The 15,034-nt window shown below is 49.8% G+C and overlaps 1 protein-coding gene across 1 annotated transcript; it reads right to left on the reverse strand.

Annotated features, from left to right (window-relative positions):
- Positions 1–1,047: 1,047 nt before the first annotated feature.
- LOC100452480 (cystatin-SN-like) lies at positions 1,048–4,108 on the reverse strand. The gene is made up of 3 exons (XM_054542376.1): positions 3,881–4,108; positions 2,232–2,345; positions 1,048–1,131 (listed from the first exon to the last, which is right to left on the reverse strand). The coding sequence occupies exons 1-3, from the start codon at positions 4,106–4,108 to the stop codon at positions 1,048–1,050; spliced, it is 426 nt and encodes a 141-aa protein (XP_054398351.1).
- Between the last annotated feature and the right edge of the window lie 10,926 nt (positions 4,109–15,034).

Genomic DNA, 15,034 nt, shown 5'->3' on the forward strand with positions numbered 1-15,034 from the left:
TTTTAGCTTCTCCATCCCTGCCAAGAAGCCTGACCTGAGTGCTCATTTTAAATCTAAGTCTAGAGAAAGGGCGGCTGGATGCGAATGTGTAAAACTCTTCAAGGGCACAGCTTCTTAGCGTAGGAGACAACCTCCCAGCCTGGGGCACACCCTCCCAGGATGGATGACAGCAGGCACTGCTTTCTCTGGGTGATCTTGCCCATCTTTGGTTTGGGTGGCATTTTTCCCAATCAGTTACACACACACACCCACCCACACACACACACACACTTTTGGACTTTGTTTCCATGTAGGGGCCTAAAGTCTCCTGTGGAAAGAACCACACATCAATAGCTATCTATTTAGTGTCTATGGGATTTGATGAGAGAATCTCAGTCCCTAGAGTCTGCTCAACTCTGCAAGCACAGATGGAATCTAAGGCCTGGCGAGCTCCACCGAGGCCTGGCCCCTGGCTGTGGACACAGCCAGCCCCTTCCTCCTGGTCTGACCAGCAGCTCAGACCAAAGCAGCCACCCAGCTTCCGGGGCAGCTGCCTGGGACCCCTCCTCTCCCTGACCCCATCACCAGGCGCTGCTGCAGCTGAAGGCCTGGGTTCCCAGCCCCTGACTGCTGTCTCCCTGTTCTGAAGCTCAGGTCTTGGAAAGTGGCAGCAGCTCCCCTGACGGCCTTGCTGTGGCCATGTCAGCTGCCACGTACTGCTCTGATCTTCACACCAGCAGAACAAGGAGGCTTCATAAAGGAACTGCAGAAACCCTGCCTGTGTGCACATCCCCAGACAGCCAAGAGCTCAGAGGGAGGTGATGCTACTGTTTTATTGCAGGAGGTGGGGGTGTGTACCATGTACTAGGGCTATGAGAAGCAAGAAGGAAGGCGGGAGGGCAGAGCCCCCTGCTGAGTGAAAAAGGCCACCTGCTGCCTTCTCTGTCTGTCTCCTGGCGTAGGCTAATGGGGAGACCTCCCCCAGGGTGGGGGCCACCAGTCCAGGGGTGGGAGCACTACAGGGGGTGGGAGTAGGAGGTGGTTGGTGTGACTCCCTGGCACAGACTCCTAGGCTTCTTGACACCTGGATTTCACCAGGGACCTTTTGTCCTCCCAGGGAATTTCATAGATCTGGAAACAGCACAACTGTTTCTGTGAAAGGGAAGAGAGAGGGCCAATCAGTGTGGGTTACAGTTAAAGGGAAAGTCGCCCAGGTATGAGATGTCAGAGCCTGGGTGAGGAGGATGGAGGTGAGACACTGGGCCCTCACCCACCCCTGCTGAGTCCCAGAGCACTGAACTAGAATGAATAGTGACTGTTCCATTACCCCTCCTAAGGCTCCAAGTCACCAGGTGGCATTGGGTCCCCACCCCAGCCTGCAGTGTTCCTGTCCCAGCACAGCCCTGTGAGGAGCAGCCTGTGCAAGGCCTGTGGAGCCTGAAGGGTGCAGGACAGGGGGAGGCAGCTAACTTCCCCCAGCTCCTTCCACCTCCAGCACCCAGGCCAGCACTAAGAGGGGCCAGAAGGAAGAACCCAGGGCAAGGCAACTCCCCCTCAAAGAGCTGAGGCATGGGGCAAGGGCGACAAGGGGAGTGCGGCTTTCCCCTGAGTGGAGACCTCACAAGAACCAGCAGGTCCTTGGAGAGGCTGGTGTTGGGTGAGTGGGGCAGGTCCAGGGCTTCGCAGCTAATAGGCCTCTAGGTCCCACTAATCTGCACAGTGTGGCTGTAGATGCATGCAGGTGCCTGAGGCTGGAATTAGACAGAGCCCCTTCTCCCTGCTCAGCACCCAGCCCAGCAGCTCTTCTTCCTGCCCAACAGGCAACACCCCAGGCAGATTTGACCTCCCAGTAACCATTACCAAGCTAAAGCCTTCCTAGCAAATCAAATACATCACCCCCTCCCTCACCACCCCATCTGCACACACATAGGCAACTACATAAACTCACTTGGACCTCTCATCCCCATGGATCTGTACAAACCCCCATAATCCCCCCACACATCCACATCCAGGCACACATGCTCCCATACACCTCCCCGCACACACTGGCACATGTGTGTATACACGTGCACCTTTCCACATGCACAGCTATATGCACACACTCCCCCAACAAGTACATGAGCATGTACACATGCTCCCCACATACCCACCTGCACACACACACACCCTCCAAACACATGTAGGGCAGAGGCTGACACATATGCACCCCTCTGCAGTGCATGACTGGCCTGGGACCCACATCCGGAATGTACCTTCTGCAATTCTGGCTGTTCATGGAAGGCACAGGTGTCCAAGTTGGGCTGGGATTTGGCACATGTGGTTCGGCCCACCTCTACGTCGAAGAAGTAATTTGTCCTGGGCACGGTCTGCACACATGAGAAAACAGGATGCATGGACAGCACCCCCATCAGTTTCATGCACTCACAGGCACTTCACTGTGGCTGAGTCACTGGACTTGCTTGGGGGCTTCATGAGCTGCCCACATGTCACCACAAGGCACACAAGCCCCCTCTTCCTGTCAGCTGGCAGGGTGCTGGGCCTCATGCCTGCTCTTAAATATTGTTTTCTCTGTACTGGGTAAAAGGATTCATTGAATTCTGCTACCTGTGGCTCAGGGGTAAGGGAACACTGAATCTTTTCTAGGAAGGCTGTCTGATGACAAAATTTCAGCTAACTTCCGAAAATCTCATTCCTTCCATTTAACCTAGATTTATTACTTCATTTAGAGTAGGAAATGAGGTGATTCACACACACAGTTTTTGGTCAATGGGGCCTCCCAGATGTCACCATTTCAAGTGTGAGATTCAAGCTACATTTCTCAAGTCAGCAGCCAACCTGCGTGTCTTACAATTGCAGACTAGAATTGAACCCTTTCCCTGCACAGGGCCTGTCCCAGACACAACATGGCAGAGCTGTGGAGAAACCTGGGATGAGGGACTCTTTGGAACCAGGAGGAAATGCTGAGACCCTTCGAGTATCAGTTTACCAATGTAGAAAATAGGCTTCCGGGCCTGATGGTCTGCAATGCCCTGTGTTTCACTCCAAGTTACTGTCATGCTTGAAAGGGAGATGCAGGCCAGCGGGGACCACGGCACCAGGGAGTGCACTTAGTGTGCAGGGAGAGAGCCCCAGCTGACAGCTGCAGGAGGAGAAACGGGGCTGGTGGGGATTCCTTTGAATTTCCAGGAGAAGGTGGAGGAGCTCTAAAGGCTGTGTCACTATTTGCTGCTCTGCCATGGGATGCAGGTCAAGCTGGGCCCAGTAGCCCTGCTGAAGCTCCCTCCCGACCTGACCCCTCCTCTGCTCTGCAGGGTGACTCCTGTCCTCAACTGGCTGAGGTCTAACTGTGCATCAGCTGGTAGAGGCAGGGTCAGGCGTGCTCCACCCCAGCAGGGACTCCGCTGCGCTGGGCTGTAGGGGGTGGTCAGCCCCCCTGAGGGTGAAGGCCGCTAGCCCTAAGGGCGTGTGCCCAGGGACATGACTTGGGGAGGGAAGCAGGGCTCTGCAGAACAGGGAGCCAGGTTCCTGTGTGGCCCCTGTGGAGAGGACTCAGGGAGGAGGATGAGCCTCATGGCCTGGATCTCATCCTGAGCAGCATCAAGCCCACCCAGAGTCAGCACAGTCTCCATCCACACCTGCTGGACCCTGGGAAATGCCATGGTCATGGTATAGACACAGCAACTGCTGCAGGTTAAAGGAAGCTGAGAGGACAGACAGTGGCTGCAGTGCATGGCCCGGGAGCATGCTTAGGCATGAAGGCCATCAGCAGAGAGTCAGGGAAAGCTGAATGAATCTGAGCATTAGATCATGAATGTCAGTGTTGATTTGCTGGGAATGCTCTTGGGGGTTGGGCAACAAATAGGCTGGGACTCAGGACCCCTCGGGATGTGGCAGCACCCACCTGCTGCCTGGCTCTCAGTACCCGCAGCGGGCATCTATAGTACTCATCTTCGGTGGCCTTGTTATACTCGCTGATGGCAAAGTGAAGGGCATGCTGTACCCACTCATCACTGAGGTCTGCGTTATAGATGCCACGCAGGATTATCCTATCCTCCTCCTCGGGGCTCCAGGCCAGGGCCCCAGCCAGGGCGGCCAACAGGAGCAGCAGGGTACACAGGGGCCGGGCCATGGTCTCCTCAGAGGCAGAGCAGAGAGCTGGAGCTGCAGGAGAGGAGGCTGAGAGCCGGAGGCAGGGAACCCACACCTGCAGGCAGCTGTGCATTTATCCTGCTTTGGCATCCCAGCCCCACCCCCCTCCATGCCCTGCCCCTGACTTCTCCTCTTTCTGCCCATCCCCTCTTTCTCCATCTCTCTTTTCACTCCCCCTCCACTACAAGCTCCCTCCCTGCCTAAGTTCCCCCTGCCCCTCCCAGGCCTCCTCCTCCATCTCCCCCTTCTCCCCACTCCTGTCCTCACTGCAGCCTCCCCGAGCCATGCCTCTCTTCCCCAGTGCTCCCAAGCTTGAGTCACTGGGTCTCCACAGAGGTGACACTGGTCCTTTGCTGTGAAAGCAATGTGCTTCCTGTTACAGGGTTTGGCCTCCCGGGGTCTTCAGATATCAGGGTCATCCAGGAGCACTTGGTCACGGTCTCCGAATCTCTGGAGCAGAGAGGTTATTTCAGAAGGTTCCAGAAGACCCTGTCCACACCCTACTATGGAGAATTTCTTTGCCAAATTTAAGGGAATTAACCTTTTTGGAAAAGGTCACTGGCTTCTCTTTTCATAATTCATTATTCAATAAACAAAGCTATCACCAGCTACTCCCTGTGCCAGGAGATCTAGGGCTTGAAGACAGAACCTGGATGATGAGCCATAGAGGTGACATTGCAGAGCTGCTGCTCAACAGAGATGTGACACGAACCCATGAGCAACTGAAAATTTCTAGTAGACGCATTTTAAAAGATGAGAAAAAATTGGTGAAAGTAATGTTTAAAATATTTATTTAACCTAATATAGCCACAATATTATTTCAGCTAATGGGAAAAATTATTAGTGAGATCGTTTATGTGTTTTTTTTTTTTTTTGGCTTTGTAAATCTTTGAAATTCCCTGTGTATTTTTTACACTTAGCCCAGGAATCATTTTGGACTGGCCCCATTTCAAGTGTCCCGTGGCACATGTGGCTGGTGGCTGTGGAACTGCACAGTAAATTCCCACACAGTGTGTGTAGGGGATGGTAGGTTATGATCAACAATTAGGATCAGGGAGTTATACTCTGTTGGAAGTGAAATAGAACAGGGGCTAGAGGGAGACCACTGGACCCTGGTCAGGGAGTTCTCTATGAGAATGGAGAGGTTGAGAAGCCCCAGGCAGAGGGGAACAGCCAGTGCAAAGGCCCTAAGGTGGGGTTGGGCATGGCTGCTCCAGAAAATGGAAGCTCCTGGAGGGGATGTGAGCAGGGAAGGGAACGACCTGGAGTCTCATGGTAACTGTGGGTGGGGCCCGGTGGAAGGTGCACGGAGAACCCTGGCAGGCAGTGGGGGTGTCAGGAGAGGGAGCCGCAACCGCGGGATGAATGTGGGAACACACAGGCCTCTCTTGCTTCTCTCCTAGGCAGTCATGCTTTGGGCTCCTTTGCTCCGTGCACTGCTTGGAAGACTCACCTGATATTTTAAAAATTGCCTTAAATGAGGTAGAATTTACATACAATAAAATGCCTAATAGTATGTGCCCAATCTGGGGGATTTCATAAATGCATACACTTGTGTTACCACTTTGTCCAGGCCTGTGACATCTGCCTTGCCCCGGATGGTATCCTCCTGCCTCTCCAGCCACCCTCGTGCCCGCCCCACCCTGGCAGCCCACAGATTCCTTTGTTGCCTGTCCTTGAGCTTCCCAGGAATGGAGTCCTGCAGAGCGAGCCCAGGTGTGTCTTCATCCTTTGGTCAGTGTGGCTTTCCAGTGGCCCCCGAGTTGCTTCATTGCCAGGATTGTGAGTTCTCCTTCTCCACAGACTGAGAGGATGTGGTCAGTTGGGTGCCCTGTGGGCTGACAAAGCCCCCAGCTCGGGATGCTGTGGGCCTGGGCTGGAATGTGACTCCAGGAGTGGGGAGGGTGGAAGGAGGCTCTGAACAGACAGCTGCTCCCTTTGTTCTCTCAACCCCACCCTCCATGCCTGATGGTGACCCTGTGGCAAATACCCTTATGGCGAGGTGGCAGGCTTGGCCAGAAACACCAGGAAACCCTGGGCCTTAGCAGGACACCCGGAGGACTCTCCTGGGAGTGGTGGAGGAGAGGGTAGGCCAGTGTCAGCCCAGACTTGTTTAGAACACTAAACAATACTATAATAAACAAATGACCAAGCGCAGAAAGCATCACATAAAGGTGCCAGCGATGAGGACAAGCTGGCCAAGAGTCTTCCTGGGCTGGGCCATGGCTGGGGCTCTATCAGCAGCAACCTGGCAGCGGGAACTATATTATTCATGGGTGCTCATGTTCAGTATTAGGACAGGGGACCTTGTTACCTGAGGCCTGGTGACCATCTCACCCCACTGTGAATCCAGCACCCCTAGAATAGCCGTGCAGCCAGGCAGATACAGCAGGTGTCCCAGATGGTGTTTACTGCTGGATGAGGGAGGGAAGGTCTTCAAATAGAGCTGCACATATGTCTCCTTGTTATACAGGAAATGGGGAGAGATTCCCAGAGAAGGGAAAGAGAGGGAGGTCCCTTACCAGGTGTTTGTGAGCAGAATGGTCATCTCCAAAGGGTAGGAGTTAGTTCTCCTCTGTGGTTCCCACCTTCCTGGGACAGCTGCGAGTCCAGACTCAGGAAGACATGCTGTGCAGAGGGTAAGCTGAAGGTCAAGCAGTCCTCTTGTTTGTTTTTTTTTTTTTTGTTAATCATTGGAAAGGAGATGCAGGTAACCCAAATAGCGAGAATGTGCTGGTGGATGGAGTGTGAGAGAGGGAAGCCAGAGTGCTGACCTGTGCCCCATATGTGATGACACCACCAGTGATCAGCTTCTGTCAGGACACTGGCATGCACTGCAGGGGGGGTCAGCTGTCCTAATACAGCAACCTCTCTAATCCCAGTAAGAAAGATACCAGTGTAGGTTGCCCTTAGGAGGAGGTACGAGTGCGATGTCCAGTATGGAGTGACAGGAAGTGGCAGGTTGGGGTAGCTGGCCAGCTGCTCCAGATGTTTGATGATCTTAGGCAAATGTTGTGTATGTCATGCATCTGGAGAAAGAGGCTACTTTCTAAAGCATAGTTTCTGGGAGTTCAGACCAGCAGAGATAAGCAGACTTCAGCAGTGATGTATCAACACATTTGAAAATGATAGAGTAGCCAGGTGTGGTGGTGTACCTGTAATCTTAGCTAATTAGGAGGGTGAGTCAGGAAGATTCCTTGAGTCCAGGAGCTCAATTCCAGCCTGAGCAACACAGTGAACCCCCATCTCAAAAAAAAATGACAGAACACTTTGTTCCCTGATTTCTATAGTCCACAGTTGTAAGGACCCACTAGGAGGGGACCAGATAGCAACCATGGACTGAGGAACAAGCCTGGGGCCTCCAGCACCCATGTAACCTAGAAGAGTCCAGCTGCCCAGGAGGGGGCATGTTTTCCTTCTGCCAGGTGACAAAAGAGAAAGCTGTGTTCCTGTAAGCTGCGTGGGTGACTGCTGATCCGGTTATCTGAGTTAGTAGGATGAGGAATTAGGTGAGAGGCAGAAGTTCTTTGCAATAAATGACCAATAATAAATGAACACTAAAAAATACTATAATAAACAAATGGCCAAGTGCAGAAAGCATCACCTAAAAGTGCAATTGGTGAGGACAAGCTGGCCAAGAGTTGAGATTCTGCACATCTGGGTTTTAAGCAACTAACAATTTGGTCTATGGTAGGAGCTGGGACTGAGCAGCCACAGGATTTGGTGGCTTTTCAAATGGGAAGCCCAGGAGCCTCCTTTATGGAGTGCCTGGAATTCTCTGGGGTCAAGCCCGTCTCTTTCACATTCTATCCCTCCTTCTTTTCTCCTTCTCCTCAAACATGGTGGACACGTGGATGCTTCTAAACTATGGGCCAATGTTGATAACACATTTGGCTCTTCCACGTCATTAGGAAACTGTGATACTCATGGGGAAGCCTGCTGGTAGCCCCAGCTAGAAAAGGTGAGAGAGGGCAGAGCCCAGTGTCTGAGGTCTCATTGGTTTGCACTCTGTGGGGAGAAAGAGAATCCTTTCTCTCAGGGACCAGCATGTGAATGGTATTCATGGTTTTGGAGTGCAAGTTAACATTTATTTTTCAAAAAGTGCATTTGCCAGTGCAGATTCCGTGACTGAAGAACCACATATGAATGGAGGGGAGTAGGGGCGGCCTCGGGGAACTCGGGCTGCTGGCTGCTGCAGCCAGGGATCCATCTGACTCCCTGGGCTGTACTCTGCAGAGGCCTGGCCTTGAGGAAAACAGGTGACTCTGAGGAGGTGAGTAATCTTGACATCTCTGGGACTTCCCTGTCACTGTTTGTGTAACCTTAAATATCAATTCCTTTAGCAAAGTGCAGTGACTCTGGAGAGTGGTTCCCCTTCCTGGTTGGAATCCTGTTCAACTCAATCGCTGAGTGCTGGAGCTGGAGCCAGAGGTCATCAGGACAGCCCTGCCCGCTCCTGTGGCCCTGCCTGCCCTCTCCTCCTGTCACAGAGGAGCTGGATCCAGCGACAAGGCTCACCTTGACCAAACCTTAGTTAAGCTCCTCTAAGCCTTCCTCTGCCCTAGTCCTCAACACTAGTCCCCAGCCCTGGACCTCCTGTTCTTGTGAGGCCTGCATGGCCCAGGTTTAGGAAAGAATCCTGCTAAGTCAGTTTAGAAAGAATCCCCCCACCCTTGGTATCTGATCACCCTCAACATCTGATCAAGTTCTTCTTTCCTTAACTTTGATGTGTAAGGCTTTGTCCTGCCTTTAGCTGTTGTACCTGAGCTAGTTAGGAAAATGCCACACTTTGAGATGAATTAAGAGTCCTTTATTAGCCGGTGACTGAGAGACAGCTAACGCCCAAAGTTCTCTCAGCCCCGAGGAAGGGGCTTGATTAACTTTTATACCTTGGTTTAGGAAGGGGGGATCTAGTTAGAACAATTTTACAGAAGTTAAGTAGTCAAAAAGTTAAAAGGATAAATGGTTACAGGAAAGTAAACAGTTCCAGGTGCAGGGGCTTTAAGACTTACAAGGTGATAGACACAGGGCTTTGGGTGTTATCAATCAGATGAATTCTTGGGGACTGCGGGTATAGCTTGCCACAGTATCTTATCAGTTAATTGCATTCTTGGATGTGTTGGGAGTCAGCTTGCACAAGTTAAGTCCTTGAGGAAGGGGCTGCCAGTGAAAGAGCCAAGATGGAATTTGTCTGGTTCTCTTAGCTAAGGGAGAAACAAGGCTAGGTGAATAAAGGAAAAAACAAGTTTGGGCATTACATTCCCCACTTGTGTTTTTGGGCAATCAAATTGTTGATTCTTCAGTTATGACAAGGGGGTTATATTGAGTCCTAAGATACATAAGTTTGATAGAAGCTTTGTGCTGTTTTATAAAATTAAGAAACAAATTTAATATACAAGGCCCCAAAATTAAACTTAATAGTGTGATGAGGAGAGGTCCAGCTAACCCCCTGATTAAAGTAGTTAGCCAGGGGTTCCATTTGAACATGGTTTGATATCAGGGGATGTTATTTTCTCTTCCCTGTTGGCGCCTATCTAGATTGTCTTGGACTTTTTGGAGTGTATCTTTTATGACTCCAGATTGGTTGGCATAGAAGCAACAACTTTCTCCTAGAGCTGCACATAATCCACCTTGAGAGAGGAATAGCAGATCTAAGCCTCGGCGGTTTTGAAGTACTACTTCAGCCAGAAATTCTACCTGGGAGTGTATTATATCTATGGCAAACTGGAGGTTACTTAAATCAGCATCCACCTGTTGAGACAGGGACATTAGTCCAGTCTCTCCTTGCACCAGGGCAGCCATACCGATGGCTGCTGATCCAGCTATGCTAAGACCAGCCAAGAGGGGAACCAGAAGTGGGGCAGCTCAGCGCATCCTGGGATGTAATTCTAGGGGAGCGATGAGGAGTTGTCCTTCTGGTCCAATGTACATGTATACCTGGGGAAGAACATGAACTAACACACACAAGAGAGGTCCTGGTTCAGTTCCATTAATGCAGCAAGTGAGATCTGAGGTGCAGGCCAACCAGGTATTGTTAGGCAGTTGGTAAGAGACTGAGGTACTTATGGAAGTAAGCAGGGACTGATTACACTAGCTTGAAAAGGAGAAGCAGACAAGTTATACCTGGTACTAATGAGACAGGAAACATTTCCAGACACATCTCAGAGCATGGGGTCGTGTGTGACAAGATAGAGGGCCATGTTTAAGAGTGGCTTCTACTCCTAATCCTACATAATAAGGGGGTTTTGCTTTTAAACATAGCCAACAATCTTGGGCTAGTTTAGGCTGGGTGAGGTTAAGGAGATGGTGTACTCTGCCTAGTATAGACATAAGGCTGGGTTGAAGATGATGTCCTTGTAGCCAGGGCTTAGGAACTAAGAATGGTGGAGGAACAGTTAAATCAACTTTGTCAGGGTGCTTCTGGAACATAGGGTCACCCAGATCAGTTAAAGGCCTGATTGGCTTAGGTGGGCTCCATGAGACCAAAATTTTTTTTTGGATGGTGAGCATAGTTCCAACATTGAATCCTGGGATATAAAGCCTCAATCCCCATGACATGCCATAATACCATTGAGCTGAATTAGGGTCATGAATAGTTATAGTAAGAGGATTGCAATTCTTTTTAGTACATGATTTAGGACGAGAAGCACAACTTATGGAAAGAGTTGAAGATCTAGTTGATCCCCCAGAGTAGGTGGCTAAAGTTACATGTGTCCAATCAGGGCAGAATAACTGGTAAGTATCTCGACAGCTAGCTTCAGGGTGATTTCCAGGACAGTGGTAAAAGTCAACATTTTGGAGTCCTTTTTATGGACCTTTGGAGTTTCCACATCCAATTTGGCTCCCAGAGTGTCCAAATCCTGCTTCAAGGTCGACGCTTCCTGCTCCTATGACCAGTAAATTGTGTTGTTCTTCATGGGTGTGAGCTGGCTCTGGGAACAGTGCACATAAATGACTGCAAAGCTGACTTCCTTGGAAGTACCGGCCCTCCAAGTAGTGTTGGCGAATACATGTCCTGTTGTGAAAGAGGTGAGGAGGGAGGAGTAGGAAGGCACAGAGGACATAACTGGTGAAAACAAACAAGAGAAGTAAATAAAAAGAATTAATCTAACAGTTTCACCCGACTTAGGCACAGTTTTAAGGCACCTGATCCAGGCTTGGGGACCCATGTTTCTAGTTGGGCTCTGTTGACCTTTTTGATGTGGGAGTGATGAATCCAAGCAGGAATTTCATCCACCTTAAGGGCCGTTGGCATCGTAAGGATGATGGTGTGAGGTGCCCTCCAAGCAGGAGTGAATCCTTCTCTCTGGAACTTTTTAACAAACACCAGGTCACCTGGCTGGAACAAATGGCAGGGCCCCATCTGGTCAGGAACTGGGTTGGGATGGGCCTCTCAAACAAGTGGCAGAATGATATCTTGTACCTGTTGGAGAGACTGTAGGTACTGTAATAAATTTGCTTGTGATATTTCTGCCAAATGGACATCTCTTAGCTTAGGCAAGATAGGTGGTGCCCATCCATACATGATTTCAAAAGGCAAGAACCCAGCCTGATAAGGGGTGCACCTTACTCTAAGTAGGGCTAAAGGAAGGAGACTTACCCAATTTTCAACTGTTTCTAAAATTAATTTTGTAAGTGTGTTTTTTAGGGTGTGGTTCATGCGTTCTACCTGCCCAGAGCTCTGGGGTCAATAGGCACAATGGAGCTTCCACTGAATGTTTAACACCTTACTGACCAACTGAGCTATGGATGAGATGAAGGCAGGTCCATTATCAGATCCTATGGCAGCAGGCAGCCCATATTGAGGGATGATTTCATTGAGTAAAAACTTAACTACTGTATTGGTAGTTTTGTTTTTGGTAGCAATGCTTCAGTCCATCCAGAGAAGGTGTCTACTGGTACTAAAAGGTATTTGTACCCAGCCCGGTGTGGCTTTACTTCTGTAAAGTCAATTTCCCACTTCTCTCCTGGTGAGTTTCCTTGGAGGTGGTGACCTGGGCTGGGTTTCAGACCTTGCTTGGCATTTACCCGGGCGCAGGTTGTGCACCAGAGAACTGCTTGATCTGTTAGGCTTTGTAGACAGGGGATCCTAAAGCGGCTCTGGAGGAGCTGGGCTAATTTTGTCCCACCTAAATGGGTGGTAGAATGTCAGTGACTGACTAAAGTTTCTCCAAGAGCTTGGGGTATGAAGATTCTAGAGTCAGGAAGAATCCACCAACCTTTCTGATTTTTCTTTGCTCTAAGATCTGAAGCCAATTTTTCTTCTGTTGAGTATGCAGGGTTGTCAGGCAGATATGGCTGTGGAAAAGAAACTGCAGGCAGAAGGTTTATAGGCATGACTGAAAGTCGTGCTGCTTCCCGAGCTGTTGAATCAGCTTTCTGGTTACCACAGGCAATGGCCGTGTTTTCCTTTTGATGTCCTTTACAATGTATTACTGCCACCAGCTAAGGGAGCCACATGGCTTCAAGCAGGGCTAGAATTTATTCTTTGTTCTTGATAGTCTTTCCTGCTGATGTGAGTAGCCCATGCTCCTGGTAGATGGCTCCATGTACATGCACAGTAGCAAAAGCGTATCTGCTGTCAGTGTAAATGTTAATACATTTATCTTTACCCCATCGGAGAGCCTGAGTGAGTGCGATCAATTCAGCTTTCTGTGCTGAGGTGTTTGCTGGTAAAGCCTGAGCCCACAACACATCTGTCTCTGTGGTAACAGCTGCACTGGCCTTTCATACTTCCTGCTTGAGGAAACTGCTGTCATCTGTAAACACGGTGGCATCCGCCTTCTTCAGGGGCACATCCTGAAGATCTGGCCAGCCAGTTTCAGTAGTTTCTAAGAGTTCTTGACAGTCATGGACAGGTATAGTGGAATCTGCATCTTGGAGCAGGGTAGCAGGATTTAAACACCTTGTGAGAGAGAAAGTCAAACAAGGCTGATCCAACAGATGTGAGCGTTTGACATCCATTTACCAGAAGCACTTCGTAGTAAAGTGTCTACAGCATGAGGAGCCATAAGGGTTAAATTCTGGCCCAGAGTTAACTTATCAGTCTCTTGGACTAGGCTTGCTGTAGCCTCCATGGCTCACAGGCAGCTTGGCCATCCAGAGGCCACAGGATCCAGCCTCTTAGATAAATAGGCCACTGGGCATCTCCAAGGTCCTAGAGTCTGGGTAAGCACTCCCTTAGCAACTCCCTGGCTTTCATGGACAAACAGGTGAAACGGCTTTGAGATATTTGGGAGGGCTAAAGCAGGGGTTCAGTTAAAGCCTTTTTTAAGTTTTGAAAAGCTTGTTCTTTGGTGTCTATCCAAATTAGTGGGCCGTTACCCCTTGTAGCAGTATACAAGGGTTTTGCAATCTCTGAAAACCCCAATATCCAGAGGCGACAGTATCCCACAGCCCCCAGGAATTCACGTACCTGTTTCTTGGTGGTGGGAGTGGGAATTCATAGGATGGCTTCTTTCTGGGCACTGGTGAGTGCCCTTTTTCCTTGGTTTATCTTGTACCCCAGGTAAGACACTCTGGGAAGACAAAGCTGGGCCTTTTTAGCTAAGACTCAATACCTGAGCTCCTGAAGGAGGTAGAGAAGGTCTTTTGTGTGTTGCAGACAGCTGTCCATAGTTTCAGTAGCTAATAAAATATCATCAACATACTGAAGAAGGGTACAGTTAGGGTGACTAGCTTGGAAGGGTATAAGATCTTGCTGAAAAGCTTCCCCAAAAAGGGTGGGGGAGTTTTTAAAATGCTGAGGTAACCGAGTCCAATTAAACTGGGTAGTGTCTCCTGAGCTGGGATCTGTCCATTCAAAAGCAAAGATTGGCTGGCTTTTGGGGGCCAGAGGAATAGCAAAGAAAGCCTTTAGGTCAAGGACAGTGTATACTCTATGTTCTGGTGGGAGCAGGCTAAGTAGAGTATAAGGATTAGGGATGGTTGGATGGACAGTAACAGTCCATTTATTAACTTCTTTTAAGTCTTGTACCAGCTGGTAATCATTTGTTCCAGGTTTCTGGACTGGTAAAAATGGTGTGTTCCAGACAGACTGACATGGTGTAAGTATGCCAGCTTGTAACAGTCATTGAATGTGGGGATTAATCCCCTCTCTAGCCTGCTGACTCGTGGGGTATTGCTTTACCTGGACCAGTACAGCAGTGGTCAGGAGTTCTACAACCACTGGAGGATGGTGGTTAGCCAGTCTGGGAGAGTTTGACTCGGCCCAAACTTGGGGAAAAAGTGTCTGTAAGTCCAACAGAAGAGGATTAGTATTTTCCTCTGGTGATTGTGATGGTGAAACCAGAAGGTATTCTTCTGACAGAAGGGTGGTTAGCAAGAGTTGGGCAGTGGGGGAAGTTGCATTTCCTAGTGTTAGGTGAGCTTGCTGAGCTGAGAAAGAGATTGAAGCCTGTAACTTATAGAGAAGGTCTCATCCAAGGAGAGGAAAAGGACACTCTGGAACCACAAGAAAAGAGTGTGTCACTCTTTTCTGTCCCAAGCTCACTTCTCAGGAGTGTATGACAGGATATTCTTGAATAGCTCCAGTTGCCCCTTGTACAATCACCTTTTTACTTGAGACACTGCCTAACGGCGTCTGCAGTATCAGGTGCTCCACCCCGGTGTCTACTATGAAGCATACAGGCTGGCCCCCCACTGTAGCAGTTACCATGGGCTCCTGGGGACCAAGAGTGAGGGAGCCCTGGCCCCGTCAATCATCAGGCTCCTCCACTGCAGTCAGGGTGAGGACTTTTTCTTTTCTGATTTTTTTTTGGTGGTAGTGGGCATTCCTTTTTCCAGTGCCCAGTCTGCTTGCAATAAACACATTGGGCCTTTTATAGAGGGGCCCGTTAACCTTCTTTACCTTTCTGGTGGGAACCAGAGTTTCCTGGGCCATTTTTCTGGAATGGGGGCCTTTCCT

This window comes from Pongo abelii, chromosome 21 (genome assembly GCF_028885655.2).
Source record: "Pongo abelii isolate AG06213 chromosome 21, NHGRI_mPonAbe1-v2.0_pri, whole genome shotgun sequence".
NCBI lineage: Eukaryota > Metazoa > Chordata > Mammalia > Primates > Hominidae > Pongo > Pongo abelii.

Bases quoted from the DNA above. Each gene is read 5' to 3' on its own strand.
- LOC100452480 (XM_054542376.1), bottom strand. From the start codon at position 4,108: ATGGCCCGGCCCCTGTGTACCCTGCTGCTCCTGTTGGCCGCCCTGGCT. The intron at 2,346-3,880 runs GTGGGTGCTGCC...TCATGTGTGCAG, and splicing joins TACTGAGAGCCAGGCAGCAG to ACCGTGCCCAGGACAAATTA. The intron at 1,132-2,231 runs GTACATTCCGGA...TCCCTTTCACAG, and splicing joins AACAGCCAGAATTGCAGAAG to AAACAGTTGTGCTGTTTCCA.